Source organism: Siniperca chuatsi, linkage group LG4 (assembly GCF_020085105.1).
Source record: "Siniperca chuatsi isolate FFG_IHB_CAS linkage group LG4, ASM2008510v1, whole genome shotgun sequence".
Taxonomy (NCBI): Eukaryota; Metazoa; Chordata; class Actinopteri; order Centrarchiformes; family Sinipercidae; genus Siniperca; species Siniperca chuatsi.
In genome coordinates, this window is record NC_058045.1 from 32,469,518 (window position 1) to 32,487,247 (window position 17,730).

Consider the following 17,730-nt stretch of genomic DNA (forward strand, 5'->3'; position numbering starts at 1 on the left):
TTTGTAACTGGACTTTTGTCTGATCTGAATATACAAAATAAATAATTTCACGTTCCTCACTGATGTCATTTAATGTATTGTCATACAGAGTCCTTTAAAGAAAATATATGAATAATGATAAAGAGATTCAACCCCCGATTTAATCGACGTGGTTGTTTTTTCAGATACAAGTGAGAAGCTGGCAGAAGAGAATAAGAAACTTCAGATCCAGTTTCTGGAACAGAAGCAGCAGCTGGAGGAACTCAGTGATCATTTGAAATTCTACAGCAGGGTAAGATTTTAAAATGAATCCTGTAATCTTAAAGTTAGTAAATAGTTAATATAATGGACTCGTATCGTGTTCTTTTAAAGGAGAGTGAGTACGACGTGGCCGAACTCACCGAGGCGCTGCTGCTCATTAAGGTAAGTGGAAAATAAACCTTCCTTTTTTTTTATTTAAATTTTATTGCTTTTGGTTTTGTTATTAAAGAACAAACACAGAAAGTTATGTCTGTGAGGTATTCAACGTTTTCATTATGTAAAGGTTTTAATAGTGTCTTTGGGATGGTTTTCTAGGGAAAATAAACCTTTTAAACTGTCCGGTGAATACAGTAAAATGTGTCGCCCCCACAGACGCGTAACTCCCAGAGGAGCGGACATCTGGACTTCCTGAAGGAGGTGGAGGAGGGAGCGAGCAGCAACGCAGAGAGCACCGTCCGAGAGCTCCGAGCCGCTCACGCTGAAACCATCCAGGAGCTGGGCAAGACCAGAAACCTCCTCAGCATGGAGAGCAAGATCTGCAAAGACTACAAGGTGGAGGGGGTCACATGCAGACCAGCAAACTTTATATCTTTCTGCTTATCTTCCTTTTTTATCCTTTATTATCTTTTCATTGTCGTTTATTTTTCTCTTTATTAGCGTAGTATCTTTCAGACCAAACTCATTTTAAAAAACTGACAAGAAATTGAAGTTAAAGGAAGTTTCCAACCCACAGACATCAGCAGACACTTTGGATGTTTGCAGGTTTGGAGGTGGTGATGGTTTGTGCTTGTTTCAGGGGCTTTTTGCCTTCAGTCTGGTCTTCAGCAGTGAAAGACGTCAGCAGTTGAATTCATGTTATTTGTCTGATTTGACCAGTCAAGAACATTCAGCTGTTTGGCCCTAAAAAGTCTTTGGTTGCCTTGTCTGCATTTTAGTTGCTGCGTTGTCCTAAAATATGTGGGACTCCTGAAACACCCTCAGAGCTGATGGGCAGCACTTGAACCTCATTGTCATTGTTGTAATTCAGATCCACTGTGCTAGGCAGGGCTGCACCTACGATTATTTATTTTATCAGTTAATCTAACGATTATTTCTTCGATTAGTCGATTAATCGAACGACTAATTTAACAATTATTCTAAAGATAATTTTTTTATTACTTGATTAATTTAACAATTAATTTACCCAAAATAAATATCAAAAACATGTCTCATTAATATTTCAATATTTCTCTTAAAAAGAAACAAAGTGTGCACTCCGGGGCGTTATTCTGCAGCAAAAATATATTTGTCTACTGAAAATATTAGAATATTTGAAAGAATAAATTAATATATTACCCTGTTTCTAGTAGGTCGATTACGTCGATGAATCGCCCCAGCCCTAGTGCTAGGAGCGTCCTGGTGGCCAAGGGGTTTAGACCCTGACCGTGTAATCATAACATCTCTGGTTCGAGAACGGCTGGGGAACTTTGATGCACGTCTTCGCCGCTCTTTCTTCTTTTATTTCTTGTCAACTCTCTACTGTACATTATCCTGTAGAGTCAAAAAATGCCAACGTGTGAGAGTAAATCCCAAACAATGTGTGCTCTGAAACCATTAATGAGATCTGATAAGAAAGTCTCCTTATTGCCAGAAGTGTACATGCTCAGTCGACTTTGTTCTGAATCTCTTGGCGATGAGGCGGAGCTGGAAGCTGTGTTAAAGAAGATGGACAGCGACAGAGTCGAGTATGAGCAGAAGCTGGAGCGGCAGGCCCAACTGCTGGACACGAGGGCAGCGAAGATCAAGAAACTGGAAGGTATTTATTTATCCAGGCTTTCAACAAACCTTCATCTAAGAGAAAGTTCCCAAACACCCTGCAGTTCATCCACATCTTTAATGTAACTTTCATAGGATCGGAGTCTTTTCAGCATGTGGTTATTAATCTTCTGTATTATTAATCTAGAAAATTATATTGTTTAAAGGAACAGTTCAACAGTAAATCCTCTTCTTCTCTTTCTCTCAGAGAGTCAGATGTTCAGATTGATGCCTCTCATGTCTGTGCGCTAAATATGAAGCTACAGCCAACAGCTAGTTAGCTTAGCTTAGCATAAAGACTGGAAACAGGGGGAAACAGCTAGCCTGGCTCTGTCCAAAGGTAACACAATCCACCTCCCAGCAGCTCTAAAGCTCACTGGTTAAAAAGAAAGCAAATAAGTGTGTTTCCCAATAGATTGTTTAAACAGAGTAACTACACCCTGCCGGTCAGCGCAGCACTTCGCAATGTAGATCTCTCTCTTCAAGTCTTGCATGTAAATGAAACTGGCAGAATCATCAAAATAAAAGATGAACAACTGTGTTAGAAAATATCTGTTTTATGATAAAAAGTCATCCAGGAGAGTCTTGAGTTATTATGTTCAGTCACTTTAGGAGATCCAGCAGCTCCTGAGGGAAACATCTGGCTCTTTAGCTGCTAGATGCTCCGCTATGTTCAGCAGCTGCTCTCTGACTGCGTCTGTCTGCTGTCTGTTGCTGAGCAGCTCGTGTTCAGCAGCTTTTCACAGCTTTCTCTCTGAAAACGACTCTATGAGAGCGCTGAGAGGGAACCAGAACAGTGAAGTTGCAGCCGGACAGATGAACAATGAGCTGAAACTCACTATGAGGCTCTATGTATGAAATGACAATGTGAAAACAATGAGAAAGGGTATACAAAATTGGGAAAAACACTCACATACAACTCTATAGTGTAGAAACGTCCCATGAAAAACAGGTTTTTGATGCATAACTGTCTAGTAAGAGGTTGTTTTATGATATCTCCTCCGTCTTTGTTTGTTTTTGTGTCTGTTCTCCATCAGCTGTGATTATTTATGAACTCAAACTTTCTGTTTTGTCCTGTTGCTGCTCCTCAGCTCAGCTCAGAGACATCGCCTACGGCAACAAAACCTACGTCTTCAAACCAGGCATCACAGATGAAGGCGAGACAGATGAGTTTGATGAAACTCTTCAGTTCGAGCATGGAGAGAACCTTGTTGAACTTCAGATAGTCGCCGCCACGCTGTCTCCGTCCGCCCTGGAGGCTCTGGGCGACCCTGAACCCTCCACCTTCTGCACCTACTCCTTCTATTTGTTTGAGCTGCACTCCACTCCGGTGGTGACGGGCCAGAAACCAAAATATGGGTTCACATCTAAGTACGTGGTGAGCATGGACGACCGGTTCCTGGACTATCTCCATAGATGCTCCGTCACCGTCGAGCTGCATCAGGCCCTGGGTTTAGACTGGAGGACAGTGGCGACTGGTCAGCTTCGGCTGCAGCAGCTACTAGAGCAAGACGGAAAAGTTCATGGGAGCGTGCCGCTGGTCGGTGAGTTTAGATCAAACTAACGATCCCTGCTGGCAGGTAGTAACAGAATATGGCAAAGGAAAACACAATACAAACTGCGAGAGAGACACACAGAGTGAGCAGATCTGTAGAAGTGTTTTGTAACTGGAGGCAATTTGCCAAGTAAAGAGGCAGGTCCAAATCCCCAGATCCACCGTGAAAATGTAGGTGTGAAAAGTAGAAAACACTTGAGCAAGGCACTTAACCCTTACTTTCTCCAGTGTGGCTGAAGTTTGTGGTTGTACTCCGGAGTGCTTCCCTGTATATAGCAGAAAGGACCAATAGAAGAGACATTTAAAAACAAGTAAAATTAACAGCAAATGATAATAAATACTGTGGATGAGGTTAAAATATAAAAACAACTTTCCAGTTAAAATATAGAGAGAGTCAGCAGAACGCAGACTTGCACAGACCTTTGCAGTTGCAATTAAAACACGTTTGCAACTCGTTCTCAGGTACGTCCGATAAGGCGTGGTCCTTTGGCTCAGTGGATTACTGGCTGAGGCTGAGGATCCCCATGACAGAGACCATCCGTCTGTACAAAGAGAAGGTGAAGGCCGTCGGCTACATCAACACTGCACTGAACCAAGACGCACAGGTACCGGCACTAAAGGGAAACTTTAATTACGTTTATTACAGCTAATAAATGGGGGTTTATTTCTGTCCATCATTTCTATTAGTTATAATAACATTGTACCTATATTATTATGTAATACATAATAATATAATAACACCAAAGCAACTGCTGAAATCTCAGAAAGCAGCAACATCGCTAACCGAAGGTGCATCGGGGCAACAAACACGAGCAGTCAGATGATCAGACAGGTTGTAAACAAAGCAGCAGGTTTGCCAGATTAGCTTCCACTTTACTCGGAGGTAAAACTGAAACTCCTCATTACACATTACAGTAATAATAATAACAATAAGCTTTATTTATAAAGCGCCTTTACAAACCAGAGTTACAAGGCGCTTCACAAAATACAATACCATACAGATAAAACAAAATATTAGCACAAATACAGTAAGTTCGGAAGGTCAAAGTTGAACGTGCCTGTAAACTGTGATGGATGTTTCGAACCGGCAGTTTCAGTCACGATTTCAACATTTTCCTTTGTTTTCTCTCCCAGGTAAGTTTGACTGAGCCGGGAGTTTGTTTGCGTCCTGTTTGATCGCGTTTCTGGACTCATTTGACTTATTTTTTAGCAACGTTTCTGCAGTCCGAGATCTTAGCAATTCATTTTGCAAGTATCAGAACTGATAGAACCGGTGGCCGGAGCTCCAAAAATGAAACCCATGTAGTTTTACTTTAATTGTCTTGTTCTCGTATCTAGAACGACTCACAGTAACTGCAACGGCAGAAGTTTCAGTTGAGTTTCTGCAGAATGATGTAACCTCTACATAAACCAATCATTTTTGTCCAACGTCGCACCGCAGCTGCAGCCACCCAGCAGCAGCTGGAATGAACTCTACGTCACTGTCCAACGCTGCCGAGACCTGCAGTCCAGAAGCTCCCAGCAGCCGAGCCCCTACGTGGTCTACAAGGTCTTTGACTTCCCAGACCACCCGACCGCCACCGTTCACGACTGCTGCGACCCCCACTTCAACGACCTCAAGTCCTACTCCGTCCAGATGGATGTAGATCTGGACCAGCACCTGAAGTCTGAGGTCCTTCAGTTTTACGTGTTCGACTACAAAGAGGAGCGGATGGACACGTACCTGGGGAAGGCCAGAGTGCCTCTGCTGTCACTGGCCCAGGACAAGGGGGTCACTGGTGAGGGTTTACTGGGTTTGTGTTACTCAGCGTCGGGGCTCTTGCTCCCAGACCTGCACTTTTCTCACGGTGCAGTCTTAAATCTAATCTGATCAACCTAAATTCGGTTTTCTATAGTTTCAGAAATCTTGTAAAAAAATATACTGTGTTGTGTTTTCCTGTTTGGTTGTAGCTGCAACGATAAGTCGATTTATCGATTAGTCAGCAACTATTTTGATAATCGATCAATCGTTTCAGTCATTTTCAAGCAAAAATTACAGGTTTTCAGACTTTTGCTGCTTTTACCTTACTTTATAGCAAATAAATAAAAATAATAAGAATAGAAGTCCTGAAAGACATCTGCTGTCCCACGACAACTGAAGATCATATGATGTGATTGAAAGCTCCGGAACAGCTACTAAACAGACCTTGAGGCGAGATTGTGTCGTCAACGATCACATCACTGTTTTTTCAAGTTTTAACTACAACAGAGCTGCAACAATTAGTCAATTAATTGATTAGTTGAGCAAAAGAAAATTTATCAGCAACTATTTTGATAACGTGCTGCTTTTCTCTGCCTGTTATATTACAGGGAGTTAAATACTTTGTGGTTTTAGGCTGCTGGCTGGAGACAACACGACATTTGAAGACGTCACTTTGGAGTCTGGTGAAACTGGGAGTTTTCACTGTTTTGTGATGTTTTATGGACCAAACGTTGAAGCGATTAATGGAGGAAATAACTGGCAGATTATTGTTAGTTGCAGCCCAGTTTGGTTCAGTGAGATTCAATCTGCTCAGTCATGAATGAAAAGTTACATCTCGCTGTGCTCGTAACACAGACCACCTCCGCTGCAACGAAAGACTTTCCCCTCGGGGATCAATAAAGTATGACATCATAAAGATGAACACACTTCTGTGAAATATAACATTAACTTTTAGGTAAAAAGAGCAGAAAATGCCACATATTTAGTGAGTGTGGCTGTCACTTACTAACTGAACTGAACTGAGATGTGTCAGTGTCCGCGTTGGTTTCCCTCCTCGACTAAACAATAGACCTTTTTCACGGCAGACATTTTGACGTGTCGAAGCAGGAAAAGCAAAGGTGTAATTAAAGACATCAACGATGGCTGCATTACATTTAGATGCCGGCTCACTGTCATGACTTACTGGGACACTTAATGGACACTTAACAGAGCCGTTATTAGTGTTCGTAGTTCCACCTGTGCTTTTCCTGCTGTGACAAAATGTCGGCTGTTTCCTGGGGAAACCCTGACACGTAATCATTTTAAGAAATTATCTGAACAAAACATCAGATTTTTGAGCCACAGGAAGTCAAACCAAATCTGATTTCTGTCTCTGTGCCTTTTAGATAAATACGATGGATTGACTTTGCCGTAATTCACCTTCTCTGCTGTTCATAATAGTTAGGACTACATGAAGAAACAGCTGAATTTGGGTCCATTTCACTGTTTTGAATGCCGTACTCTCCAAAAATACCAAACCTGAAAAACCTCTGGATATTACATCTGTCTCCTCGTAACGATGACCTCACCACAGTTTGAGGATCTGAGACGCCCAAAGTTTAATGACATTCCCACTCGTGAGAAACTGAGTCCAAGGAGTAAACCCAGCATAGTTTTGATAAAACACTCCAAACTCGTCATTAGGTTGGTTTCATTAAAGACGTCTTTGTCTGCTTCTTATTTTTTGTAACAAGTCAGATCATTTCTCTTGTTTGTCCTTCAGGTGTGTTTGGGCTGACCGATCCCTCTGGACTCCCCGCCGGCCATATTGAAGTGACGCTGAAGTGGAAGTTCACTTACCTCCCTCCGCCGGGCTCCATCATGACCGTCAAAGAGCCAAAGCTCATCCCAAAAGAGAAGCACGTCGAGTTGACGGCTGAGCCGAGGCGGCAACAGCGCAGCGTGGAGGAAGAGAAGAAAGATGCCGACACGCTGCAGGAGGAAGCCAAAGACCTTTTTCATCGCTCCGCCTCTCTGCCTGAGGTCGCCACTGCGTCTAAGGTCAGGAGATAAATTACAGTTTTTCCCAGTTGCTAACAAGCATTGTTCAATACTGAAACCACATTTTCAAAACTCTTCACACAGTCAGCGGAACAGAAGTCCGTGCGGACCAAACTGGGAACCATTTTGCATTCAGCGACCGCACTTTTCAAAGTTCAGGAACTCTTTTCCCGTCCGTACTCCACAACATGCGAAACGCTAACACACTGCATTCAAAATGATCACACACATTCAAAACAGGATGATGGCACATTCCAAGCATTCACGCTGTAATTATTTTAAAATACTGAAAGTAAACTAAAACACTGGAGGCAGTGGAGACGTGTCTCCTGCAGGCCGCCGGACGGATCGGACGTCCAGCAGGAAGTTTATCAGCTGTGATGCTGATGAGGACAGAGAGCAGACTGGAAGCATCGCTGTGATTTACTGTAACGAACAACTGCACATGTTGCTACAGTAATGTGTAGGAAGTATTATATTTATTCTTTTTTTATTATCACTGCAGCCCTGGAGTTTTTCCACTCTTTTTTCACCTTTTGGTTATAATTTTCAAGAACTATATTCATATAAAAAAATGAAATTTGAATAATTTCTGATTCATTCGTGTTACAGATGCTTTCAATAAAGTGAAATTGTGTTACAGCATTTATGTGGAAAATCGGTGAAACTGTAAAAAAGAAAAGTTCATCCGTCATGTGACGCTCCCTGTTGTTAGTGTTTTTAAGTCAGTGTGTGAATGAAATGTGTGTTTCTGAATGAGACGTGTTGCCAATGTTTGTCGGTCTGAGTTTTGTAGGTGAGATCAGCTGTTTGGCCAACATTCATGCTGCTGATGCTGACTGTGTGAAGAGTTTTGAAAATGTGGTTTCAGTGTTGAACAACGCTTGTTGGCAACTGGGAAAAACTGTAATCCAAAACAGTGCAACCAAATGTCAAACGGTTCGTTTTCCTTTTGTGTCTTTTCTTTCTGGCTTCTCTGGAGCCACAAAGTTTTAATTGTGTAGAAAAGAGAAGTCTGCTCTCTGTTTGCCTTCAGAACCCAAAGATATGTGAGCAAAGCTGAGAGGAGCCCAGTCTGAAATGTCGACGTCTACCTGTAAAGGTGCATTCCTACAAACTACATTCCCTAATGTGAGTGTTTTCTCACCTCCAGGCCCCGCTGCCCAAACTCAGACACAAGACACAAGTAAAGGAGGGACTGACGGCCAAAAAAGTCACATTTGTAGATCCCACAGCTGCGAACGACCAGGTGAGATTTTTAAATAAGAAGTGAGTTACTGTGGCCCGCGCACGTCTTATTTTATGTGTTTTGTTTCTGAAAGCTGTGAACCAGACTAAGACCACAGACCGCCGATCAATAGGCGTCACTGACTGACTTCCTCCTCTGCTTTCTGATTGAAGAACAGGGTTGCAGAACCGATTCAGATTATACAGAAATGGCTTTAATAACTAGTGTAATTACTAATAACAAGGTTTTAAAATGGGGAGGGAAACTGCTTCGAGCTGCAGTGATGGCACGTATCCGTTCTGCTGAAGAGTCTGAGTCTGCTGTAGAGCGTAGGGCTGCATCCAAGGTTACCATGGTTATTTATTAATCTATAGCCCCCATATGTAGAGTTTTTATGCCATTATAGCATCTTTAAATTTATTCTGCTCTTGTTTGTGGGCAAATGAAACAATCTCAAGTCTATGTGTTGCTTTCAGCCCGTGCATCAAAGCGTCCCCAGGTCAGATCTGTTGACCACAGCGTCTCTGGTGAAACTACCAAAGTCAGAAATCTCTAATTCTGACTTTAACTAATTCTAATTCGGGCTGAAACCTTTAGAAACAAATAAAGGTACAAGTGGAAATATTTTTCAACTGTTATAAACCAGAAACCACCAAATCAGTTGAATGTTTTGGTGTTTGGTTGAGGACAAGAGCTCACCAGGTCACCTGTTGTACAGGTAAACCTACAGGGTCACTGTCTGACTGTGAAGAGGGTCGCAGTCAAACCGTATAAAGATTCTTCACTTCACCTATAAATAATAATAATAATAATAATAATAATAATAGGGTTGTATGGACACTTTCCTTCAAAGATTCTCTTTTCAAAGTTAATATATTTGAGCATAATTTACCATTAAAGGGTTAATATTCAACAAGTGGAGCCATTTAAACTAAATGTTAAGTGAATTAGAGAAAAAGGAGTTTACTCTGCTGAAGTATAACTCATTAATTAATGACAGCTGATGTGAAATCAATCAGTGTGTGCCTTTTTGAAACCTTTTTGTGTTTTGTATTTGCAGGTTTTGTCAGAAGCGACTCCTCAAAGCACCGCAGAGGAAGAGGATGAAGAAGAAGAGTCTCACTTCTCTGAAGGACAGCTGGTCCCAACGAGCTCTCAGTCCTGCTCAGACGATTCTGAAATCTCTGAGGAAATCGTCGAAGGTAAGGAAGTATTGATTATTAGAATCACCTGCAGTACTGGATGTGATGTGGGCCTGCCCTGTTGTTGTCAGCATACGTTTCCTCCTGAATATAATACTGATGATCATTTAAAATAAGAGAAGAGTCATTATTTATTCTGTGGACAGACTGCAGCAAAAAGCTATTAGCTATAAGAAATATTATTATATTTTTTATTATTTACTATTATTATATTACTCTGTATATTATAGAATTCTCTCTGCACAGCTGTGGTGCAGCCACATGGGTTGGTTATATTGTATTACCTTATTTATTTATTTATAATGTTTAAGGGGTGAAAAAGCAAACAAACAAAAAAAACAAACACCAATTTCATCAAAAAATAATAATTCACTGGCAATATTACAGAAGGAAAAGAAAGATGTTGTTTTTGTGTGCACTCTGCCAAAGTTTCCTGCTGTTCTGTTTCCTATAACTATCATACTTATAAGATTCACACTGTGGAAAGAAAACGCGTGTTGAGCCAGTTTGTTTTTAATTGTGAGTCAAACTCCGACGTCGTCTCCCCAAACGCCCTGCGCTCTGTCTTAAAGGTGCTAATGTTTTTGTTTTCTGACAAGGCTTCCTGAGCAGAACAGACATAAATATTGAATGCGGCTGCCAATAATCTTTAGACCGGGCTTCATAAATGTTACTCACCTTGTTTCTCAGCATCATCCTTCAAATCTTTATCATTCGCTTTTTATTTCCTTCTTAAAGAACACGCTCAGAGCCGTTCATCAGTTCTCCAGAATCAGTCTGATTCATGTCACTCCTGTCTTTTTTCCTCCTCTCCTGCTCGCTGTCCGGATCCGTCCAGATGTCGAGGAGGCTCCAGCAGCCGAAGAGGATCAGAGTGAATCGATTCAGTCCGACAGCGATGACTGCATTGTTCATGGACAGGCCACGGGGAGGAAGGTCAGTGAATCGCCTGTTTACCTTCCACAGAAGTGAGAGACAACCTTGGACAGAGGGCGCAGTCGATGTGCAGGGAAGGAATAGAGGCAGGGAGCGTTACAGCCCGGGACCACTGTTGCACTCATGTTTTGATTGTGGAGTGATTTGTGAAGGTGTTTTGTTTTTGTTGAGTTCGATTTTGTTCTGCGTACAAGCAGGAGCTCGTTTCTGACTCCCGAGCGCTCGCTCTGTTTGTTAACACCACAAACGGCCGGCTGAAGGCAGCGGGTTATTTCTCATTCTCTGCTGTTGTTATACAGAAGACAGTCAAACTGAACGTGAGGCTGCAGCTGCCAATTCTTTTCACTATCGATTAACCTGCTAATTATTATTATTACATCAGAAAGAGATAAAAATGTCAATTTACCATAATGTTAAGAAGAAAAAGCAGCACGTTTTCATGTTAGAGAAGCTTAAACAAGAGAACGTTTGGATTTTTTAACTGAGAAATTACTTTAACACTAAATCAGAATCAGAAACACTTTATTGATCCCCGAGGGGAAACTCTTTGTTACAGCAGCTCGCTGTCACGTCAGCGCACACAGGAAGAGAAGCACTGAGCAAATCATATAATACACTATAAAACAGGTCAGATAGATTAAGTACCAGGTGGGTATAAGTATAAGATAAAATAAGTGTGAAGTACAAAGTGGGTTTACCGCTTTGGATTATCAAAAGAATAATTTTCTGTCAGTCGACTAATCGATTAATCAACTTATCGTTGCAGCTCTGATTGAGTGATGGACTTAGAGACTTACTAAATAAATTCATATTCATTTATACAGATTGCACAATATAGTAAAAGCTGATGAGATGACTCTTCCAGCAGTTCTCCGTCAGTCAGACACTCTTCTCTTCACTTTCCAGATGTTCAGCAGGAGCAGCGGGACGTTTTGTCCTCAAATGTTTTTATTCACTTTCAACCCATGACCACATTCAGAGACAGTGTTCGCTTTGTCTTTTATTCCCAGCCCAGATCCTTCGTTAGAGGAAAACTCCCAACGTTTGATTCACTGTCGAGGCGTGGAAATGTCTCTGGGGTGGGGGTGTTCAACGTATTACTGATGCTCTTTCGTCAATACGCCCCACCTATGATTATGAAATATATAATTCAGCTACACGAGTCTCATGTTTTACTTGTCAGACTCCCGTTTTAATGTCTTTGTTCATCGTCTGTGACGTGAAAGCATCAGATTTCCACACAGTCAGAGAAATACAAAGTGTGCGTCCTGCTCATAGCTGAGTAATAAAGTCCCCCACAATGCACCACAGAGCGCCACAGGAAGTCATTCCTGCCTGTGGCCATCAGACTCTTTAACTCCTCCCTCTAAGTGTCAGTCTGTATGACCCGAAGTCACTAAACTGGACACTGATCATTAACATCTCTGCAATACTTGAAATATTGTGCAATATCCGTGTAATACTCATGTGCAATATTTAGCTTTTTCCTATTTATTATTCATACCTCCATTACTACTGTTGCAATACTACTTATTACTTATATTATTACATTGCATTATTATACCGGTAAACCCACTTGGTACTTCACACTTATTTTATTTTATACTTATACCCACCTGGTACTTCATTTATTTTCTGACCTGTTTTTATAGTTTTTATAGTGTATTATATTATATTGTTTGCTAGTACTTTCTCCTGTGTGCACTGACGTAAAGGTGAGCTGCTGTAACAAAGAGTTTCCCTTCGGGGATCAATAAAGTATTTCTGATTCTGATTCTCTCTCCTGATTGGCTGCTGACAGCTCCGTCAGCTGGACGGCAGTGGAGGAGGTCGCACCAGCGTCAGGTTCAAAAGTAGTTTAACAGACAGCCGAGAGCGTCGCAGCAACAGAAAGCAGTCGCTGTGCTCTGTGTTTCCGTCGCACTTCGTTTCGTAGTTCGGTTGATTTGAGTTGACGTCCTGTCATGTTGTTATCCTGCGTTACTCTTTACGGTGACACAGCAGCCGAAACCCTGATTACCAGGTGAAATGACCTCCAGGAGTTCGATCGCTGCAGAGACTCACCCTGCGTGGTTATAAGTTGAATCTGAAGGCACCAAACGTTTTCCGTGTGGTTTCAGTAGTATCGTGATTTGTTATTGCAGATTTATGTTTAGAAATACGACTTATTAATTTGTCCGGCACCCACAAAGGTCACAGCAGCTCTAGTCAAAGTCGAACAAATCTGAACTTTTGGGCGCAGCGTGACCATCACGACACAGCTGCACACAGAAGCAGTTTTTCCACAGCGTGATGAATGTGCCACTCGATAGGAGTTAACGCTGTGATTGAACTCTTTGTCTGAACTAACTGTGGTCCGTGCGTTGGCCCTCAGCCCTCCCAGCGAGTGCGGGTGGAAATTATGTCTCTGAGCTTGAGGCCGGAGTCTCGGGCGGCCCGGGACGGCAGCGTGGTGCGTCTGTTTGTGGAGTACTCTCTCCTGGATCTGCCCACGGAGGAAACCCCCCTGTCTCTGCCCAAACCCCCCCGGGGCAAGAGCATCAACTACAACTACAGCAAAGGTAAGAGCCTGCACATGGCACGGCTGTGCTCCAGGAGACGTAGCTACAGTGAATGTGTTTACGTTTATGTGAAATCACTTGAGAAACTGTTGATGGATAAAATAACCAAACCGGAAATGTTTGTTTTGGGTAAATCCAGCTGATTCAATTCCTTTACACATCAAGCTGCTTTATCACATTGATGCAAAAATCATATAAAATTTGATCTTTGATCTTTGATCTGCAGTGGTCTAATACAACCAGAGATATTAAAGGGAAAGGGAAAGGAAAGTTTAATGTCATGTCAGCCGACCTGCGGTGTAACACGATGTGTCGCTGTACAGAAACACAGCGATATGCATCATGGAGCTGGAAAACATGTCTGTTGTCTCCCAAACAGGACGTGTGAGCGGAGTGAAGTAAAGCAGCTTTAAAAACCTCTGGCTTCTGCCTGTGTACATTCATGTAGTCGAAACAGTTTCACCGTCCTCTCAGTTCGTGCCACCAGGTGCAGATCTTTAATTCCCGTCTTTCCGTTGACTTTATTTCCAGTCAAACTGAAACTGAAGCGCAGCGTTCACACCTGAAAGGTGTTTGGACACTTTTTACAAAATGATTCTATTGAAATAACAGCAGAGTTTGTTTCACGAGTGAATGACGGCTCTGCTCCCTGAGTCGTCAGGAGGGTTCGACTGAAAGGAACAACAGCCATGGAGGGAATCTGTTCCTGCCTGACGTCCGTTTCTGTTCCAGAGTGTTTCCCTCCAACAATAATCCTCTCCAGCTTTCCCGCATTTTGAGTCGTGATAAAACGTGTTGGTTTTACAAAGAACTAAAAAGTCTAGTTTATTAGTGAAGCCCAGTGACGTCAGGATGTCTCTCTCTAAGAGCTTTCCAGGGTCACAGCATGGGTTCCTGTCGGAAAGTCAGTGTTGTCTTAATCTCCTCTTTCCTTGTCTGTTCGTTCTGTCAGAGCGTCTCTCTGAAACCAGAACATATTAACAACACGTAACAGGGACTCTCCGAACAGCTGAGCATTACTGGGATACCAGCACACATCTGAGCACACTCACTGGATAACAACACGTCCACCATTTTAGTCCCACTGGTGAAATATTAAAGTTCTCTCGGCTCATTTTAAATATAACTTAATATTTCTTTTGCGGCGGTGAATGTTGTTTTTGGGTCGTGTGAGATCCGGAGAATATGAGAAGCAGCACTCTGTTTTCCAGTGAACTTCAGACTCCAGTGTGTCGTGTTTTTAATGTGCGAGGTTTGACCGTTTGTTGTTCTGCCCTTTCAGTCATTCCTGTGGACGCAGAGAACAACGGGGCGAGGCGGCGGCTGCTGAGGGGCGTCCTGCAGGGACGAAACCCTGAGATGGAGAGGTGGGTGCGGACAGGACTGATGAGAAAAGGACGTTTTTGTTTTTCCTTGTTGAGGCAGGAAGTGAGAAGGCTGAGAGCGAGGCAGCTGGAGAAACAGTCACAGCAGATCTCAGAGCGGCAGCTTGAATTCACGTCAGTTCTAATGAATTCTTATCGTACAAACTGAGATAATAAGAAGTGTTCAGTTTGCAGTAAAGGAAGGAAACACCTCGGCTTCACTATCACCTTCCTTCGGTGGCATCTAGTCATGCAGATAGTTTTCCTGCCTCTGAGATTTCTGCCTCCACCCGAAAAAAAAAATTACACTTGAAAATTCAGAAATCCGCTCTCAAGTCCTGCTGCACAGGAAGCGATGCAGTTTGTATTTCCTGTGTGTTGTGAATGAAAGAAAAGAAGAAGAACAAACAGAGCGCCGCCTATAGAAAGCAATGGATGAAAAGAACCTGCTCGGCTCTTTAAAGCTTCTGTCTGTTTTGCATCTTTTGGCTCTTCATACAGACGTATTCATGGATTCTTTGTTTACGGAGTTCAGTCTGACTAATAAATGAACTTTGCTGTTTCGGTTCACTCTCGTCACGTCAGAACAACTTCATAAGATGATGAAATGTCAAAGTTGTGTTTGGGTTTTGTGCTGCTGATCAGACAGAATAAGCAACGACTGAAGAAATATTGACAGGAATTTTTCACTATTTTCTGACATTTTAAAGACCAAACCATCAATTGACTAATCCTAAAAAAAAGAATCGACTAATTATTTGATTAGGAGAATAGTCCTGATTTGCAGCCTTAAAATGAGGGTCATGAAATGAGTGACGGTATTAATAATAAGTGTGGTTGTTGTTGTTGTTGGACAGAATCCGGTTCACGGTGGTGAGCGAGCCTCCGGAGGAAGAGGAGCAGGAGAGGGAGTGTGAGGACGTGGGAGTGGCCTTCCTCAGGATCCCTGAAATCCTGGAGAAACAACGAGACCTGACTGAGACCAGCCTGAGCGGTCAGCACGCGCACACACACACACACACACGTCAAACATGAGAACTGATTACAGATCAGTAACACGACTCAGTGGCGTCGGGGAGGTTTTCGGTGAAGCGACAGTGAGCTCAGAACAGCAGCATAGCCAATCAATAACAGGCGAACGGTGAGTCTGTGCAGCCTCTAACAGCAGGAAGCAGAGTGGGACACAAGCGAACTTTGATTGGATCGTCGTAAAAACACACAAGGAGCAGTTACAACCGAGCGCGACAGCTCATTTTGCTTATTAGGACCAGTTGATTGACAGCTGGGTTGGTCGCTGCTGGCAGTCAGTGTCTGTCTGTGTTTCCTGCAGTTCTGGACGTGGAGGACGGCAGCGAGGTGGTCGGCAGTCTGACTGTGTCTGTGGAGGGACTGGAGGCTCTGCAGGCCATCATGGAGGACCAGGACCAGGACCAGGAGCAAACCCCCGTCTCCTCTCTGCTTACATCAGCATGAGGCAACGACACTGACTCAACATCACCTGACTCCACCGACACGGCAGGACCGACTCAGTGCTTGGTGAACGGGGGTTCATTCAGGTTTTGCACTCTGGTGGTTTTTAGTAGATATTTGCACTGTGAAACATGTCAGTTACTGCATGTTCACACGTTTCTAAGCATAAGGGGACTCGGAGTGTTTGAATGAATGACTGTTCAGGTCACTTCAACTGTTTCTTTGCCCAGGAGGCGCAGATTTGGTTATTTGCAGGTCAAAATAAATGCAGGGTTTTTAACCACGTTAGCAGCGCGGCTCTTTTTAATGTTAATGTCTGCCTGTCTGTCCACCTCTTCGGTCCAGACTGAAGCGTCTCAGCAGCTGCTTCATCGTTCATGCTCCCCTCAGGATGAACTGTAATAACTCTGCTGATCCTCTGACTTTCCATCTAGCGCCACCATCAGGTCGACACGTTAACGAGTCTGCTGAACATCAGCATGTTAGCATTTAGCTCAAAGCACCGCTGTGTCTGAGTGCAGCCTCATATATTTCAGACATCTAGGTTACATTTAGCAATTGTTTCAACAGCATTTCAGTGACGATACTTTAGTGTGTAATAAGGATTTGTTTCATATTGAAATTCAGTCGTTACGTGTAACCAGATCGATCCCAGTTTTAATGTGAACTTCGACACGTGTTTTGACCTGGAACTCACCAAACGGCTGCTCCGTGTGATGGAAACATGGTAAAGAAGCTGCGCTGGTCAGACTTGGCTGACGTCGGCAGGTGAACAGTCACCATGTGGAAGTCTCAATAAAAAGTGAACATAAAGATAAAGTGTAGTTTCCTTCCCTGTTAGAGAGGACTGTACTGTATGAAGACAAATGTACTGCGGTACGATTAGGGAGACGTTAATATATAACTGTATCCTTACATCCAGAAGCTATTATGACGTATGTAAAGGTTTGTTGATAAAACGTGCTGTTACAATGATCTATTTTTAAATGTGAAAAGAATTTAAAGTTTGTACTGCATTGATGCACTGCAGTTATTTAATGTATTTTAGGCAGAGGGGATTCGTTAGTGAGTCTTCACCTGTTGATGGGATATTTCCTGTAGCTCGGGTTCGGGGGACGACGAGCAGCGGTTTCATTTAATTTAGACGCTGGTCCAAACCTGCAGAATAATGTTTGTAATGTTGTTTATAGGAGAGAAAGGAGTCTTACAAGCGTGCCTTAAATTTGAAACTTCCTGTATGATGTTTTGTATTGTGCTCTAATAAAGAGTGTTTTTTCTGTATACGTGGGGAACCAAGTTACTCATTTTACACACATTTAGCTTCACAAACATGATGAAGCTGCTAAAGACAGTTGGAAGTGTGAAGTGACATCTTCTTTTCAAAGGTCAAAAGGACACAGTCGCAACCTGAGATCGAATTTGGTAATAAAAGCTCCACATTTAAAATCGTATAAATATTAATTTTCATAAAGTATTAAATAACAAAAGATACAGAAAAGGTCGACTGAGAGCCCTGGACTTGTAACTGAAGCCTCCTTCCTGAGTTCTGCTGAAGGCTTTAAAGCAAACGTTCGACATTTTGTGAAATCTTGAGAAGTC

General features: G+C 42.6%; 1 protein-coding gene across 1 annotated transcript in view; it reads left to right on the forward strand.

Moving 5' to 3' along the window:
* rpgrip1l (RPGRIP1 like) overlaps window positions 1-17,412 on the forward strand; it is a 29,627-nt gene extending 12,215 nt beyond the window's left edge. The window contains exons 11-25 of the mRNA XM_044192219.1: window positions 165-271; window positions 352-402; window positions 613-792; window positions 1,918-2,035; window positions 3,126-3,578; window positions 4,052-4,194; window positions 5,031-5,367; window positions 7,093-7,370; window positions 8,524-8,619; window positions 9,659-9,800; window positions 10,639-10,736; window positions 13,111-13,297; window positions 14,580-14,664; window positions 15,519-15,655; window positions 15,992-17,412. Of these exons, the coding sequence (XP_044048154.1) occupies window positions 165-271; window positions 352-402; window positions 613-792; window positions 1,918-2,035; window positions 3,126-3,578; window positions 4,052-4,194; window positions 5,031-5,367; window positions 7,093-7,370; window positions 8,524-8,619; window positions 9,659-9,800; window positions 10,639-10,736; window positions 13,111-13,297; window positions 14,580-14,664; window positions 15,519-15,655; window positions 15,992-16,134 (2,555 nt within the window). The 3' untranslated portion in view covers window positions 16,135-17,412. The remainder of the gene's footprint in view (window positions 1-164; window positions 272-351; window positions 403-612; window positions 793-1,917; window positions 2,036-3,125; window positions 3,579-4,051; window positions 4,195-5,030; window positions 5,368-7,092; window positions 7,371-8,523; window positions 8,620-9,658; window positions 9,801-10,638; window positions 10,737-13,110; window positions 13,298-14,579; window positions 14,665-15,518; window positions 15,656-15,991) is intronic.
* Window positions 17,413-17,730: the final 318 nt, after the last annotated feature.